The 16,781-nt window shown below is 39.6% G+C and overlaps 1 protein-coding gene across 1 annotated transcript; it reads right to left on the minus strand.

Moving 5' to 3' along the window:
• Positions 1-772: 772 nt before the first annotated feature.
• Positions 773-12,968, minus strand: me3 (malic enzyme 3, NADP(+)-dependent, mitochondrial). Its single transcript, XM_042425878.1, has 15 exons — positions 12,767-12,968; positions 11,645-11,877; positions 7,997-8,130; positions 7,310-7,459; positions 6,204-6,279; positions 5,943-6,104; positions 5,644-5,747; positions 5,454-5,563; positions 4,911-5,008; positions 4,649-4,762; positions 4,437-4,542; positions 3,586-3,728; positions 2,505-2,678; positions 2,140-2,238; positions 773-1,196 (listed from the first exon to the last, which is right to left on the minus strand). The coding sequence occupies exons 2-15, from the start codon at positions 11,870-11,872 to the stop codon at positions 1,035-1,037; spliced, it is 1,860 nt and encodes a 619-aa protein (XP_042281812.1). The 5' UTR covers positions 11,873-11,877; positions 12,767-12,968; the 3' UTR covers positions 773-1,034.
• Between the last annotated feature and the right edge of the window lie 3,813 nt (positions 12,969-16,781).

Raw genomic sequence — 16,781 nt, forward strand, 5'->3', positions numbered from 1 at the left:
CATATCTCTGTACTAAAGCTTGCAGAGCATTCTGTTTTCTAGGAGTAGAAGATTCAGTTCATCAGCAACTTTGGCAAAAAACACAACAACACGCAAAGAGCTCTGTACAAAACTAAAGGAAAACACACCACTGGATATAAAACCATCCTGATGGTGACACTCACTTCCAATTGATGCCTCTTATGAACACACATTCAACAAACCTCCTTTTGCCTCCTATCAAGAATAACTGATTCCCTTAAACAGAAACGTAGGCCGATCCTGGAGTGTTTCAGTCCTGTGTGCAGGTTAAAACGTGCACACACACAGAGGAGTGTAAAATACGAAGAAGCAGCTGGAGGGATGAACCACATGTTGCCGTCCTAAGCTAAACACGTGGCCTCTACAACTGAAAACGAACAAATGCAGATGTTAACTCAGGATATGGAGAATGTGATGTCCTGAGGTCACACAGAAAGAGGCACTATGAATTTGTACTTTGTGTGAAAGTTAGATCTTTTTTCTTTTTTACACCTCAAAATGAGTCTTCTGTTCATTTGTGTCAGACAAGAGAAAGCATTGTGCGTTACTGGTTTTTTTTTCCATGCATTTCAGATTTTGACACAATGTGAGCACAGAATACTACAACAGCTGAATGGAGTGTAGTTACGTTGTTAATGTGCTTATATTATTTGATATGCTGTTGAGCAGGTAATATCCTTCTTTCTCAGTCAGACCTTCATATCAGTTGCTGAAAAAAGTACAGTGTTGAAAGAGAAAACTTGACATATTAACACTTAGAGTTTATAATCCTTAACATACAAGTATATTATGCATCGTTGGTTGGCTTATAATTGGGCATCTAGTTTATAATGAGCTCCATGTGCTGCGTGTTGAATCTCTAAGTTCATTTGAGAACATACCAGGGACATTTATAGAAACAAACAACTAAAAAGCGAGAATCGTTGGCAAAGTTTCTGAATGGAGGCAATTCAAAAATCGTAAGTGACGGCAGCATATTACATTTAGAGAGAGAGAAAGAGAGATGACCAGGATCACACATCCTGGACCTTCATGGCCTCCTGCGGCCAGCTGTATGTGTCCAGAGTGAACGAGTCGTAATCGGGACTGTAGACGTGAGACAGCACAAACGCCTCCTTGTCCTTTGGCTCAGGGTACACCGAAGCAATGTTGTGTTTGTACGCGTAGTTTACAATCTGGCAGAGAGGGAAACAAGACAAAAGAAAAAGTGGTAAAATACATATTGAGAGTATTGGATCAATTAGAAATGATACAGTCAGCTGACAAGATTTGACCAAAAACATTTTGTTTTCTTCATGAATTCACTACAAAATGCAATTAATAGAATCTCTTAAAAAGATCAATAAGCTTTCATATCTTACAAAAAGAACTTTATCTACATCAAATTAAAGAATAAAAACACCTGGTTCATGTACAAAAAGGGAAATCCTCAATAAGATAAGGAGCATATGTCAAAATGTCAAAAATGTCAAAATGTCTGACTCTCCAAAGACTGTAAATGCCCCAAAATCCTCAATATAAACATCTTCACACAAACTGCTTTTATATTTCTAGCTTTTATAGTAAATCATCATGTCAACAACATTTTCAGGTTGCAATCTAGGCTAAATTATTTATTATAATGTTTGACGATTTGTTTGACATTGCAATGCAGTTTTCAGTTCTGCATTGAACATTATGATGTATTATTATGCATCTGTGTATCACAATATCTCTTATGAGCCCAAAATATCTTAAAGCTGCAATAATTTATTTTTAGCATTAATTTAGAGTTATGTTTATGTTCATCTCCTTTTAGTTGTTTTGGTTGCCAACAACTCATGAGGGAAATATCAAGTATCTTAGCTGCTAAATGCTCCACAATGTTCACCAGCTAACTGCCAACTTTGTCTGCTGTTTGATGCCGAGCAGTGAAGTGCACAGTGGGTTGTAAAGCTTTATAGAGCTGCAGAGTCAGGTGATAATTCTGTGGGTTCATCACTACGAGCAACACCATTCACATACAAGTAGTAATTTGATCCGTTGTTAATATGAATGTATGCTGCTTTAAGTTTGTACATCAACATCATCATTACATGCTTGAGGAATGAAGGCTGACCACGTGGAAAGATCACCTACCTTCACTGCGATCTTGAAGGACACCTCTCTTATGGAGTTGAGAGGAGGATAGAGTCTTCCCTCAGCCAAGTTCTCCTCTGTTACCATGTCAGCTATCGCCTGACGGACAGAATAAATCATGCTGATTTGAGTGCGTACGAGACGAGGGAAATGCTTGTCAGTTGACATTTACCATTCCTGATTCTAAAATATGGTCTGAATAAGACAGATATGGTCTATAAATCCTTCTGCAACCAAGGATAAACCATTTAAAAACAATTTATTTAATCATGTTGGTGTCAAAATAGCACCCTCATTAACATAAGTTAACATACAGTATAATACAACACTACTGCCATGAATAAATTAGCAACTGAAGAAAGTACCTCTGCTGTGGTGAGGAAGATGTCATCAGATATGTGGCGCACTCCACAGGCGATGACGCCCAAAGCGACCCCCGGGAAGACGTAGGCGTTGTTTCCCTGTCCAGGGTAGAAGGTGCGTCCATCAGACAGCGTCACCTTTTGAAACGGACTTCCACTGGCGAAGATACCCCGACCCTGATTAAAAAGGAGGAACATGGAAGATAAAGAGGTGACAAAAGAAAGAAGTTAAAAAGAGAAACCATGAGTCACTTCTGTGACAGAGAACAGAAGGAATTGTTGGCCAGGTCTGTCCTGAAAAAGAAATTTTAATCTCAATGAAGTGAATTTTACCTTGTTAAAAAATTAAAATGAAAAAAATTTAAATTTGTGAATTTTAAGATACACTGGAGTTTTTTTTTTTTTTTTTAATCACTAGGGAGCAACATTTCTGTGACTGCACAGAGCAACAAAGCAAAGTTGTACTGGGATGAAGATGTTAACAGAAGAAAAGCAGATTCACACAGAAATGACTCCCGACAACTAAAGATGCCTTATGAATTAATGGGCATTAGCCATAGCTGACCATGAAAACAGTGAAACATGTGTTCACTACAGTTTACTTTTTACATGTTGTGATCTTTTTGTCGTTAAACCAAAAGGTAAAGTTCAGTTTCTGTATTAAATGTTGGGAAATTCTGCCTGAGGCTGGAAATGTCTCATCAGTTAAGTTAAATTTCATCAAATTTCTTGATGTGCTGGTATATAAAACTGGTGTGTAAATTCTGGCCATATCTGCCAAATGAAAGGTACAGCAAAACCTGTATTCATGGATCAATTTCATGCAATTCCACATACAACCAGCTGGGGCAGTATTGTTCCATAAAAAGGCAGCGATGTCTCAATAAAAGCGAAAGTAAAAAGAAGACTGCTAATAAAACAATGCAGGTTTTCAAAACAAAAGCTCTTAATAAAATATTGAATGAGGCAGGATTTGCAGTCAGCATTTTTGTTACACCTCAAGCTTAAACACAATATGGAAACTTTCATGGAAATGTGGAAACTTTAGCACAGTGACTATAATGTGCAGCTTGCCACACTTTACCTGCGTGAGCTTGTAGCACTGCTCTGCTGTGCACTCTGCCTTGCTGGTAGGGTTACTCAGGGCAAAGATGATCGGCCTCTCGTTGAAGGATGCCATGTCTTTGATAATCTTCTCAGTGAATGCTCCTCCGATAGCAGCCACTCCTTCATATTCAAGACACAGAGCAAAGAGAGAATACTGCACATCAGAGGACAAGGGGAGTGACTTTTTAACCACAAGGACTTAAAATTCACAAGCTCCAATGAGACAATGTGAATAATGTTGCCTTGAGGTACTGTTTTCTAATGTGAGGCCTTTCTTTTAGGATTCAGACCAAATGAGTCAATTACTGTGACGCACAATTACTGCACCAGGATAAGATAAAAATGCTGAAAATTACAATCACAATCTACCTAACCAACCATGGATCTGGGTCTTTTTTAAATTTATTTTCTAATTATTTCCTCTTTAATCCTTATAAACAGAAGAGGAAGATGTTATCTTTGGACACTGTCGTCATGTTATCACAGTTCATCACACATGCAAGCTGATTCACTAAAAACTTTGAGAAACTTTAAGGCATTAGATTAAACAGCGCGAATAAGTTGATTTGTAGCAAATTACTGAGTTGTTATAGCGCTGAGCAAAGGCGGAGGGAAAAAAATTCACCTTTAACAGGTTTCTCTGTTTTTCCACAACTGGTCGGGAATGACCGTAAACAGATGAAAGAAACAATGTGGGTTATTTGGAGTTCCAACAATGTTCTTCGAGGGATATTTCAGGATGTTTAGCTCTACAAAAAGCTTGATGAAACAATGCATTTATCTCCTGTAAATAATTTATTGTAGCACCCTCCAGGGAGGTAAACTCACCTATGATGGCGGTGGGTTTGATGGTGTGCACCACCTCCTCCAGGGTCTTCAGGTGCTGGTGCTCATGAGCAAACTCCTCTTTCTCGTGGTTCAGATGACTTCTTCCCTACATTTGTATAAAATGCATTTTATCAAAATTCAACATGGTCCCGTTTGGTGTTTCACATACAGTACAGGTCATATCTGGGAGGTTGTGAGAGAGCAAACCTTACCTTTACAATGAGACCTCTTGAGTCCACCATCCAGATCCTTTTGGCAGCTACTTCACTACTCAGGCCTTCCTTGGCCATGGCCATAATGAGCAGGTGAGCAATACCCAGAGCAGCCTGGCATTAAAAAAAAAAGAAAGAGAGGATAATTCTCCGTCTGCATCACCGTCTCTGACCTCAGCCAGTTTCTCGAAATTCAAATTTGGACTGAGACACAGTCTTATCTCTCAGGGATTAAGGACAGTTAGCGAGGAAATCCTCTCACCTCGCCTGCTCCCTGGAAAACAAAGGTGTGATCAGACAGTTTGTTCTTGGTGATCTTCAAAGCAGCTAAGAGGCCGGCGACAGCTACCGAGGCCGTGCCTGAGAGAAGAAAATGAATGACAGAAGTGTGCACAGTCAATACAGTGTCAATACAGGTCATTTGAGATGGAAAGATGGGTTATTTAGAGGTTCAAACATGCTAATTTTGTGGTTTGTTGAATCCAGGTGAGTGAATTTCAAAAAGTGAATCCTCAACTTTTTTTCATTGTTTTTACTCAATTAGTGAAATGCTAAAAAAAAAACAGTGTAATAATCTAGATCTAGACTTGACAGACTTGACCCTGTAAATATGATGAGACACAGGTCAGCAGGGCCGTTTGTCTCTGAGGGGAAAATAGTATGACTAGATTATACAATACTGGTTGTAAGTGTGTCTTTTTTCTGAGAATGTGCTTATTTTGGACTGGGAATACTGGGGAAGTGAGTGAAGGTTGTGTGGATGGAGGTCAGGAGTCATGTGGCCGAATACGTTAGCATCTGGTACCTTGGATGTCATCGTTGAAGGTGCAGTACCGATTCCTGTATTTGTTAAGGATGCGGAATGCATTGTTGTTGGCAAAGTCCTCAAACTGAATCAGACAGTTCATCCCGTACCTGCACAACGACACGGTGATCGGTCAGAATTTAAAGCAAGATCACTCCAGTGTCTTTTGCTCACTGGTGTTTCTACTCACTTGTCTGTCACGGCCTGCATGAACTCATCGATTAGGTCGTCGTACTCCTTTCCTCTGATTCTCTTGTGCTTCAGTCCGATGTACAAGGGGTCATCGAGCAGTGCCTAAACCGAAAATTATTATCAGTCGGTCAATCAATAAAAGGAAACTTGCCATCTTGCCTCTTCCTGTAAATCTGTAAATAATTACCGAGTCACAACAGTAATTCGTCTGATATTGAATCTATCAAATGGAAACTGATAAGAGGCAGATAAGACGCATAAAACTTATTATTCCTGCAGCTGTGAGGTCAAACACACCTGGTTGTCGGTGCCAACGTCCAGCAACACAGGGAGACACTGCTGCGGCCGAACGCCACCGCAGGCTGTGTAGAGCGCCAGCTTGCCAACAGGAATGCCCATGCCATAGCTGCCCAGGTCACCCAGTCCGAGGATACGCTCGCCGTCCGTCACCACGATGGCCTAGACAGAGACAAACACATATTAGCAATTAGCTTCTCATATGAATATGATTCAGGCACAAGCAGCTGCGTGTTTGTGCGTGTAGAGGGAGGAGGGCACCTTTATGTCTTCTTCAGGCCAGGAGTTAAGCATGGTGGCAATGTGGCCTCTGTCGTGGATGGTGATGAAGAGACCTCTGTAAACAAGCAGGGTGCAACAATAAGGCATCAAGAAGACAAAGTTTCATTATTTGGATGACTTTTAAGTTTAGGATTATTGGCTCATATATTTTAAAATAGACTTTGTCAGCAATAGAACGATAAAGTCCTAGACTTATTTCCATTGTTGTCCCTGATGTTTTCATAGACCATCAACCATCCCACAAGACCATGTCTGACATGAAGAAATATCACAACACAAACACCCAACGTAGACAATCCCAAGAACAAGTAGTTGACATAAATGTTTTTAGGATGTACTCAAGACAAAAGGCAACACAGACTATAACATCATATCAGAAGAGACAACAGTTGCGTGACACTAGTTCAAAAAGCTGTGATAAAAAAGTGAATTAAAGGTTTGACATAAACATGTCAAGATATCATATTCAACCATAACCATAACCCCATTCAGGAACTCTGTCTAGTATCCATTGCTTTGCCTTTGACTTTAAGCTAAATGTTTTGATGTTTCAATTCTTTCCAGAAAGTTCTGAAAATTAACCTGCAGAGACTTCAGAGACGTCCTACAGTAACCTCACACCACTGTCCACAGTTTCAAACATTAACTGGAGCTATGAGCAGCTTTAAACTAAAGAATTTATTCTTGCATTCACAGACATTAGCGCTATCAACACATTAAAACCCCACTTCAGTAAGCATGCTGGAATTTTTAAATATACCTCATTTTATATTTTTCCTAATGTGACAGCACAACATACTTAGAATTAGTACGTAAACACTGACGCATTGATGTCCATTATTCCTTCAGTCTATTGTCTGTCAACAATTAACTATAAAGGCACTCAGTGTTCATTGTGATGGATAACCTAACTCAAAGTTTTAAGTTTTAAGAGTGACTTCACACTAGATTGAAAAGCTGTGTTTCACTTCCCTCTCGAGTTGAAAGTTTCAAGCCTCTTCCAGCTCAGAAGTGTTATTGTGATGCACGTGTAACCTACAAACTGCAGTGCCAACACTGACACAGAGTGGACGCAATTATCTCACCGCGGTCTCCTGAAGGCCAGGCCGTACTGCTGGCAGGCCAGGCCGACAGTGGGAGTGTACACGATGGGCATGAACTCCTCGATATCAGAGGTCAGCAAACGGTAGAACAACTTCTCGTTCCTGTCCTGCAGCGTCATCAGCAGGATGTACCTGAGACAGAGAGAGAGACACCGAAACCCAACATTTTCATCAGCTGCAACATCCTCTCCTGTTAAAGTAGGTTATTATTTCTGCATGTTGACCTGTGTTATGATATCATCTTTCTGCGATATTGCTAACAAAGGTCACCCGGAGATTATAAAGTGAGAGCTACTTCAGTATAACTTTATACAATCATATCAACCAACCCTAGTTAATATGACACCAATTAAACTTTAAATCATGCTATCAATGAAAAAAACAACAGCCAGTTGTGCTCTGGCAACAGATGGGACACACTATCGAAGATTTGATGAAGTCCTGGGACAGACTTGAGATTAATAATGAACTTAAGTTAACTTAGTCGTATAGTACTTAGATGCATTGCAGGTCAGTGCTGCTCTGCTCTACCTGCATGGTGTGGTATCATGTGCACTATGTGTGGCTATGACTTGTTGTTAATGTTCTTTTTTGTCCCCACACTTGAGTAAGTATGTATGACAATAATATCTAGCATGTTTTACTGTAAAACTGTGAGTCTGCTCTCACTTGTCCAGAGGGTTGCTGCGTGTTTCATAGCTCTTCATGACACGCAGCACTTGGACATCCTGCGAGAGGAAGCAAGGGGGCAGCAGGCCGTGGATGCCCAGTTGTAAGCGCTCCTCCAGCGTGAATGCCATTCCCTACGGGGTGGAAGAGGAACGGTTACATAACGCCCACAAAATAAAGAGAAAATCAGACAATCTAGACCACAGTGAGTCATGTGTTAGTCACCACAGTACGACATTGGCTCAGACTCATAGCCACACCCAACTACAGAGGTGTTTTTGAGCTTTTTCTCCAAATTAGGAATTATTTGCCCCTTTTGTATGAAAACACACTGGTCCAGTCAAACAAAATAAGCTGACTTTGGAAAGCCCTTCAAATGTTTTGATAACTGACAGCAGCTTTTACTGAGTTTGCAGCCTTGTACCCCTCTCTGCCTTCTGCTTAGTGTCTCTGCAATGGCAAGCTTCCCAAAGAGTGATTGGAGGGGAGTGTGAGGTTTAATCTATTTATTCTGTCCAATAGTGTGTGAGGCTGAACTCACTCCCCTGTCAGCTCGACTTCTCTTTCCTCGTCCCTGCTTTATCACTCTCTCCACTTCCTCTTTATTCTGGAGTGTGCAGGAGGAAACGCTGACCTACATGGAGAATAAACTGGCCGTAAAAGGGTCGGTTTGTTTCACTGCGGGTCTTTGCGTTTTCTGAACGCACCCCTGTCACTGTAAATTATTCATGTTTATAGAGAAGAGCGTGAAATGTGATAGTGGATTTGATATTTGGTTACTAGTTGTGCCGCCAGCTTATGATCGTTGTTTCACAAGCTGCATGTTTTCCCATTAAATAGTTTTTCTGATGATAAATGCTCAACAGCTGGACAACACTACTGTACAGCCACGAGTTGCATACTGTTTAAGAGCATTAATTGTAGCTGCATATCAAAAGGTCTGCCAACCAGAGGTCATTAAAAGGAGACATGCTGATACACTGATGCCTTAAATAACAAACTCTAAAGAGAGAGAGAGGACGTCAGTGTGGAGGGAAAACATTTCACATGTAAATTGTCTTCTCATGTGCATCCACATCACTGTGAACAGGACCGCAGAGAAAGTCAAAGATTAACAGAGTTCAGCTACATCTATTAGAGCGAGCAGGTAAAGAGGTACCAAAGTAAACCCATTAAGGTTACACCTCTAACCATAGGCTGTCATTAACGCAGCCTACACACACCAACTGTCAACACACAAGGACAAAGAGAGAGAGCGAGACTAAATGTGGACGGGAGAGGTACAAACTCCTACAAGATTAACCTTTGTAATGACTCCAATTCAAACCTTATCATGGATTACTGTGAAAAAACAACGTAATATAATCATATCAGCGATTACAATAAAGAGATGAAAGAGAATCATTTATATGGTTATGAGTCCATTTTGTTTTGATAAAAACATTTATCCTCTAGATCCCTTTTAAGGCAAAAATCCCCAAAATTGAATGGTTTCAGGCTCTCAAATTTGAGACTTAGCTGCTTTTTCTTATCTGACATTTACAGAAAATTTAATAATTTTGAGTTTTGGACTGCTGTTTGGACAAATTAAGATATTTCATGTGACCTCTAGAAAATTGTGATTGACAATTTTCATTGTTTTGGTGTTTTATACACCAAAATGATTAGTAGATTAGTTTGTAGATTAATTAAAGATTAATCAATAATGAAAATAAGCTCTAATTATGCAAGAGATTGGTATAGTGAGACAGATTTCTTGCTGTAAAAATGTCACCCTTCCTCACTAAATAGTTAATATATCCAGAGGAGCTGCTCAGTGTCAATCAGCATCACATCATGCGATTGTGTCAAAATGAGTGTGAATATGAAAAAAGTGTCAATGAAACACATAAAATGCAATCACTCACTCAGACTTTCACTGGGTAGTAAAGTCTATAATCATATAACAATAAAGTTTTAAATATGTGTTTCTACACATTTCATTATTTAATGTGCAGATTCACGTTTTACTTAGACTTGTTTTCTTATCTAAGAGGAGCATATTTCCTGAATCTTTCCTCTGAGTCTAGTCAACATGTAACTGCTGACTGAGCATCAGCAGTGGAAGGAACTTGAAATCAGCCAAAATCAAAGTAATAAACTCAGCTAAAACTTGTCAGTGTCCGCCCTGCTGTCCTCACAGTGCTACCAAGGCAGAAAAAAAGGTGTTCAAATCAAGTTTTAGAAAAACTGCAGTAAACCCACCTATGAATTACACAGAAGATATTTGTTTGCAGCAAGAGTAAGTATATCTATCCAACTGTAACGAGAAAATACTATCATTTCCTTACTAGTACAGCAAAAGTTAAGTGGGCAGTCATAAAGTCATACAGGCTTTATTATGGTATTTATTAAGACAGAGAGAAAGCAGACAGAGACAGAGGCATTAGAGGAATGTTTGGAAGACCATTCATCGCTTCAGTGGTCGGGGGTTTAACCCCTCGCCTATCTCACTCAGATAGGAGCTTCATGCTGTGCTGTATTATGTGGTACTTCTACGGTATTCTCTGTTTACGTATGTTCTACCACCATACAACATAATATGCGGGACATCATGTTGTCTGTAGACAGAGTCATGTGAACGCAGTAACAGCACACGTTCCCCCACAGAGAACAGATGAAGTTGTTAGATTTTAAATCACCTTGCAGCATAAAGTTGCACATTTTCACGACTAACTAATGCTTTCAGACACATTCCATCATAATGCCACACGTGTTACATTAAAACAACAATGTTGAGTGTTATATTTGCTCAAGAATGCATTAATTATTGTTGCTTACTTACGATAGCAGGCCGACAGAATTACCAAAATCCTAAACTGCATGGGCCAAAATAATTGGTACCACAGATAAAAGTGAGAATGTGAGCACATCTGTGCATAATTCATAATGTACAGAACATCTCCCAATGTCCAACATCATTCAATTACTAGGAATGATCAAACAATACCTGTACAATACCTAGTACAACTATCTTTAAATGCATTAGAGCTGAAATGGTTAGTCAGTTAATCAATTTGTTGATCAACAAGAAATGAAATGGCAACAATTCTGATAACAAATTAATCATAAAGGGAGCAAAAATGGCAAAAATTCCCTGGTTTCAGCTTCTAACAAGTAATATTTTCAGGTTTTCTTTTCTGACATGTTTTGTCTGACTTGTCTCTTTAGACCCAAAGATAAAGGAGTCACTTTGGGCAAGGGGACGTTGTGAGGGGCATTTTTCAATATTTGCTTAAATGTTATAAACCAAGACACTATTAGTAACTATTAATTTATCCAAAAAATAACTAGTAGATTAATCAATAGTGAAAATAATCACTAATGCAGCCCTAACATGCATATTCAATAAAGCAATGCAAATATCTTCTGTTGTGCTCAGTTCATACATGAATACAGCTCAGCACAATATCCTCATATGTATACAGGTGAGCTCACACCTTTACCTCTCCCCGGGGAAGACCTGGTGTGGTTGAAATGTCAATGTAGAATAAAAAAAATGGGGATGTGACTTGTCTTTTTTGTTAATATTTGATTCAAGCACCTGCAAAAGAAATATAGATGTGTTGATGATTTCAGAAAAGATCTAGGACATATTAGTGAGCTCACCTTGTTGAGGTGGGGGTTTCTGGTGATGTCGAAGCCCCGTTTCTTAGTGCTGATGCTGGCTTTGCGGTTCGTCCCCGAGTGGCAGACCCGCACAGCCTGGAGAGAGACCCTGTCCGCCAGCAGGCCCCCGGCAGGGTGACCTGGGGAACCAGTGAGGACCCTCATCCCGCCTGTCGCTGCCGTGCGTCTGCACAGAGACAGTGCGGCTCTTCCCGGGAGAGAGTTCATGCTGCCTTAAGACAACAACACACACAGTAAAGTTATCTCAGACATAATCCTATCAAGACAAGCAGGGCTGGATTTAGTGATCTGGGGGCCCGATGTAAACCCTGTCTTGCTTTATATTCACTCTTTCTCTAACTGGGAATGTTGGTATTGGCAGTGGCAGAAGAAGTGCACAAAACTGTTTTCTTAAGTAAAACTAGTAAAAAAGTCCTGCACATTTTGACTCAACAGTGAAGAGTGAAAGAGAGGCTTAATCAGCACAATGTCCTTAAATGAACTGTTCAAGGTGGAGCTTTTCATTCTAACTAGTTTATACAATACTGGATAGTTTAATGAATAATAATGCGTTATATTTTAATTGTTATATTTTGTGAGTAAAACATGAATCTGCAGCGTAACCAGTAACATATTTTTAAGTGCTTTGGTGACCTTTTATAATTTATTTCGGGGTACAATAGTAACATAATTCAATGTTTTTCATATCTAAATAGTATAATAAATCTATAACTGTTTGGGGGCCTATTAGTTTTGGGCCCCAGGCAGCTGCCTACCTTATCTAATGGTGAAGACACACGACCTAGAAACGCCAAACATATCATGAATGATAGTCTGTCCTCCTGTAAACAAGCTGGACCATCAGCTTCACACAAGCTGAGTCACAGACAAACAGGTGCCGCCGACATTTATATTTATAAAAATATATAAATGCACTGATAATGTATTAATTAATCTGTGGTGTAGATGTGGTCAGGATGTTTAAACGCTGCTGTGTGCGGCTACTTTATGTTTTGCCGTCTGCAGCTTTAATGATAATTAATGTTTTCTTTAGAGAACAATCTGCGCAGCTGCTAAATGCTAAGTTAGCGAGCTGGCGGCTAAATATCCAGCCAGTCTTACCTGAAAACGACGTGAAGCTGCTGCGCTCCTGACTTCAATCTGCATAGGAGGGACTGAGCGGTGCTGTGCTGAGTCTCTGTTGTTTATGGTCGCTGTGGATGTCTGGGGAAGATCGACAGACAGTTAACAGCTGATCCAGGATCCTTTGACATTGACAGTTTTACTTCCCAGTCAGTCAGCGAGCGAGTCCACCAATCAGACAACAGCTCCAACCCCTTCCCCACCTCCTCCTCCCACCTCCTCCCTCCTCTTTGTAAACAGAGCCTCCATCTTCAACATCTGCTCCCCAAACACAGCATAGCTTTGTTTGAATGGATCTTCTACTGACAAAGAGCTCGTCATTCTGCCGCTTATATAATAATATTGACGGTATATTTATGCCATTGTTTAAGTTTCATGGATTGATTCTGTTTCATAAAACCTACAGCTGAGGAAAAAAGAGATTTGTTGTAACTCTTAGTCATGCACTGATATAAACACCAGTGAAACATAGAGAAGACAAAACCATCTGACCCCTGCAGATCATATTAAAGCCTGTGGCTCCCTCTGCTGGACACACCAGGGTCTCCCTGGCAGAGAGTACAGGCAGAGTCAGTTTAAAGGAGACGTTCACCGTTTTTCAAGTCTGTCTTAAAACAACAGTAAGGTGTCTATATGAACACTTAAAGAGGTTTTCCTCACTGTAATCATTCCTCCTGTTCATACTGACTATTAAAAGATCTCCTTCACATGTGCTTTCAATGTAAGTGATGAGGGCCAAGTGGATATCTGCCACATTTACAGTCTTTTTAGCATTAAATTCCCTCTTTGTTTCCCCAGACATGATTACCTGTTCAGCTGTGGTGGACGAATAGTAACAAAAAGAGGGACTTTTGTAACATTGAAAGATATCTAATTTATTTGGCTCATTTGGACTGAAGCTTCATATTAGCTTCAGATAAACTTTTAAATACATTTTTGCACAGAAGGAGGACTGTGGATTCTGGTCCCCATCACTTACATTATAAGTGCCTTATGAAGGGATCTTCTAATGGACAGTAGTAAAAAGGTTCTTTTGGGCACCTGACTGTTGTTTTAAGAAAGACCTGACAAAAACCTGTCCTTTAACAGTATTTGGGGTCCCTATGTTGCCTCTAACTCTTTCTTATCAACTGCAATGTACACAGCACACTATAAACGGCAGTTTCATTGTATTTTTTCCCAGAGACCCAGGGATACCACTGGAATACTAAATGTCTAAAAGCTTTCCTTCTATCTTTCTTTGGAGATTGTATTAAATATTTAGTCTATACTCACTAGTAGAAACGGGGTGGACAACATATAAGTGACAGCTTTCAGTAAAACACAATGTATTTCAACGGCAAAAGAAACTACAGCCTCCAATACAGCTTCAATACAAACTTTACATTATAACCTTTGTGAAGGTACCTTAGCATTTATTGTATGGATGTTGTATTTAGACTGAATTAGTTTAAACTAGGTGTACCTAATAAACTAGCAACCAGGTATATTCTTTTGGCTACCGGTTTTCTGTATGTATCTTCATGTGTAAGTATATAAATGATCCAGTTCACAGTAGCTGTATCTAAAAAAGGTTTATTTAAAACACTAGTTTGAAGCCAATCCTGGTCCAATATGTAACTTACACAAGTGTGATGAGTAAACTTGAAGCCTCCAGTGCACAAACACTGAGAATGAACTTAATAGTGAAGTAGGAGACATCATGTGTCCAACAGTTAAACTTCTGAAAAGAAATATATTTACATATTTACAGATTCTGTCATTTCAAATGAGGGAGAAGGACTAGATGTCATTTTAAGGATTTTAACAAGTTAACTGACCCTTTTTTGTGGAAAAACCATATCAGACACAAATAATTATTCAAAGTAGAGTATTTTATATACATCTTACATCATGGTTGGAGAGGATCTTTCAATTATTGAACAGATTTCAGTCAAATTTGGTGGAAAGTTCATTAAGGCCAATTAATCAGGAAGAGGAAGAAGATGGGGCCACTATATGTACACTTAGCATTTAACGCTTTACCTCAAAACTCTTGAACCTTGAAGTGTAGAAACTACTTTTTTCTTGATTGCTTGGTCCAACCATGGACTGTCATATAGGCCACGCCAGTTTCTGCCTACACATTTTCCACCATTTTGTATTTGTAGCAATTTTTTTTCCTTCTCCACATGTAGGCTACAACTTTAATATAATGTTCTCAAAATTTGGTACATAACCCAATTTGACTGAACCTGTAAAAAGCTAAGTGGTTTATTTTTTGGTATTCAATAAGCCTATTATTTTCCAATATGACCTGGCCAAATTCTTGTAAGAATGCGTATATGACAAAAAATTGCTATAATCCCTTGATTGAGTGCATCATTCAACTGCAATATTTAGATAAAATGTGTAGTCATTCACTCTGAACAATCCTTTAAATGTTGATGGCGTGCCAGCATAGGAGATTCTCATTTTCTGTTTGGACAACCATTACAGATCAGAACATTTTCTGTTCTGTAAATGACTTTGTTGTATGTTATGAAGACGGTGATAACAGATGGAAAAGAAAACATAACAACTCAATAATACATCAATACAACTACAGTACTATAAAATACAATCATACGGAGTATTTATGTTGAAACAGGGGGTGCTGAGTCACAGCAGTGTAGGAGTGTCAGTTGAGTGTTGAGTCATTCTTGCCTCTTTCTCAGCCTGGAGCTGAGTGGCAAGCTCAAGGCTGGTGGAGGTCTGTTCCCCAAGTCTTGTTTTTATGTTCTCCAACTGCTGCTCCATGGTTTGATGGAGGGCCTCCTGCTCAGCCCTCAGTTTATTGAGCATCTCCTCGTCCTCGCTCACCCTTTCAGCATGAGACTTCCTCTCTGTCTCAAGTTGCTCCTCATGGGTGTCTCTTACTTGCTGCAGCTGATCACTGAGCTTCAGATTCCTGGCCTTCCCACCCTGAATCTCACTGGTCAGGCGCTCCACCTTTTTCCACAGAAACTTGTTCTCTTTGGTCTCTGCCTCCAGCCTGGTGGAAAGCTCATTAACTTTTTCCTCCTTGTAGGCAATGTGTTGCTCTGCAGAAAAGGAGGTGAGCTCTCAGCACCTCGACCTGTATCCCTAGAGCCTCATTTTTTATCTTGCAGTCGATGAGCTGTCTGGTCGTAGATGTATTTCAAATCTATCGGATCAATAAATTGGTGTTTCGCTGTGATGTTTGAAGACTACCAAAATTACCATTACTAGTGCAGTGCCCATTCAAAACGTGCCTCTTCGGGATGGGATGATTTCTCAATACCTAGAGTTGTGCTCCTCCCCTAAACGCCTCACATGCAGGCTATTGGGAGACCCTACAATTTACCGATGCTCCCTTAACACCTAACACACAGAGCTTAATTCTATTAAGTTTTTCAATTCATCCCCTATGGTAGTTCTCATCACTACGGATGTTATCCCACCTCTGACCACCATGTGGGGCTGTCTGTAAACAAATCAACGTCATTTATGAGGTATTTTTATATATTTCTCAAGAACCGCTCATCCAAATATCTTCACACATCGACATTGCACTTCCTCATTTCCCCAGCAATCCACCTGCCAGGTATGAAGTAGATCAGATGAACGGTTCTCGAGACACGTGACAAGGACAGGACAAACCCACATATATACCGACAGACAGATTCCTTGCTTTATATAGAGAGATACAGTACACATCTGATGGCAGCACACCTCTATTTTTGTTCATAACAAAAGCAAAAAAAAAAAAAAAAAAAAAAAAAAAACAATATTATTGCGAAATCAATATTATGTTTGGCGTTGATGCAAAGTTTTCAGACTGAGTCAGTGATGTCCACTAACTCCATCCACCTTCCTACAAATAATGTTACTATGGATGAAGATAGAAAAAGAACCACTTTAAATAATATATGTGATTATGCAAAAATAAGAAATGACTTTAAAAAAATCCAGGATTACACACTGTGTATTCTCTGCACAAACACAAATAACA

The sequence above is a fragment of the Thunnus maccoyii genome, chromosome 11 (genome assembly GCF_910596095.1).
Source record: "Thunnus maccoyii chromosome 11, fThuMac1.1, whole genome shotgun sequence".
NCBI lineage: Eukaryota > Metazoa > Chordata > Actinopteri > Scombriformes > Scombridae > Thunnus > Thunnus maccoyii.

What these genes read in the sequence shown, in the direction of transcription:
- me3 (XM_042425878.1), bottom strand. Translation starts at nt 11,872, where the DNA reads ATGAACTCTCTCCCGGGAAGAGCCGCACTGTCTCTGTGCAGACGCACG. An exon ending in ATGCAGGCCGTGACAGACAA is followed by an intron (nt 5,564 to 5,643) that starts GTGAGTAGAAAC and finishes GTCGTTGTGCAG; the next exon opens with GTACGGGATGAACTGTCTGA. An exon ending in TTTTCCAGGGAGCAGGCGAG is followed by an intron (nt 4,763 to 4,910) that starts GTGAGAGGATTT and finishes TTTTAATGCCAG; the next exon opens with GCTGCTCTGGGTATTGCTCA.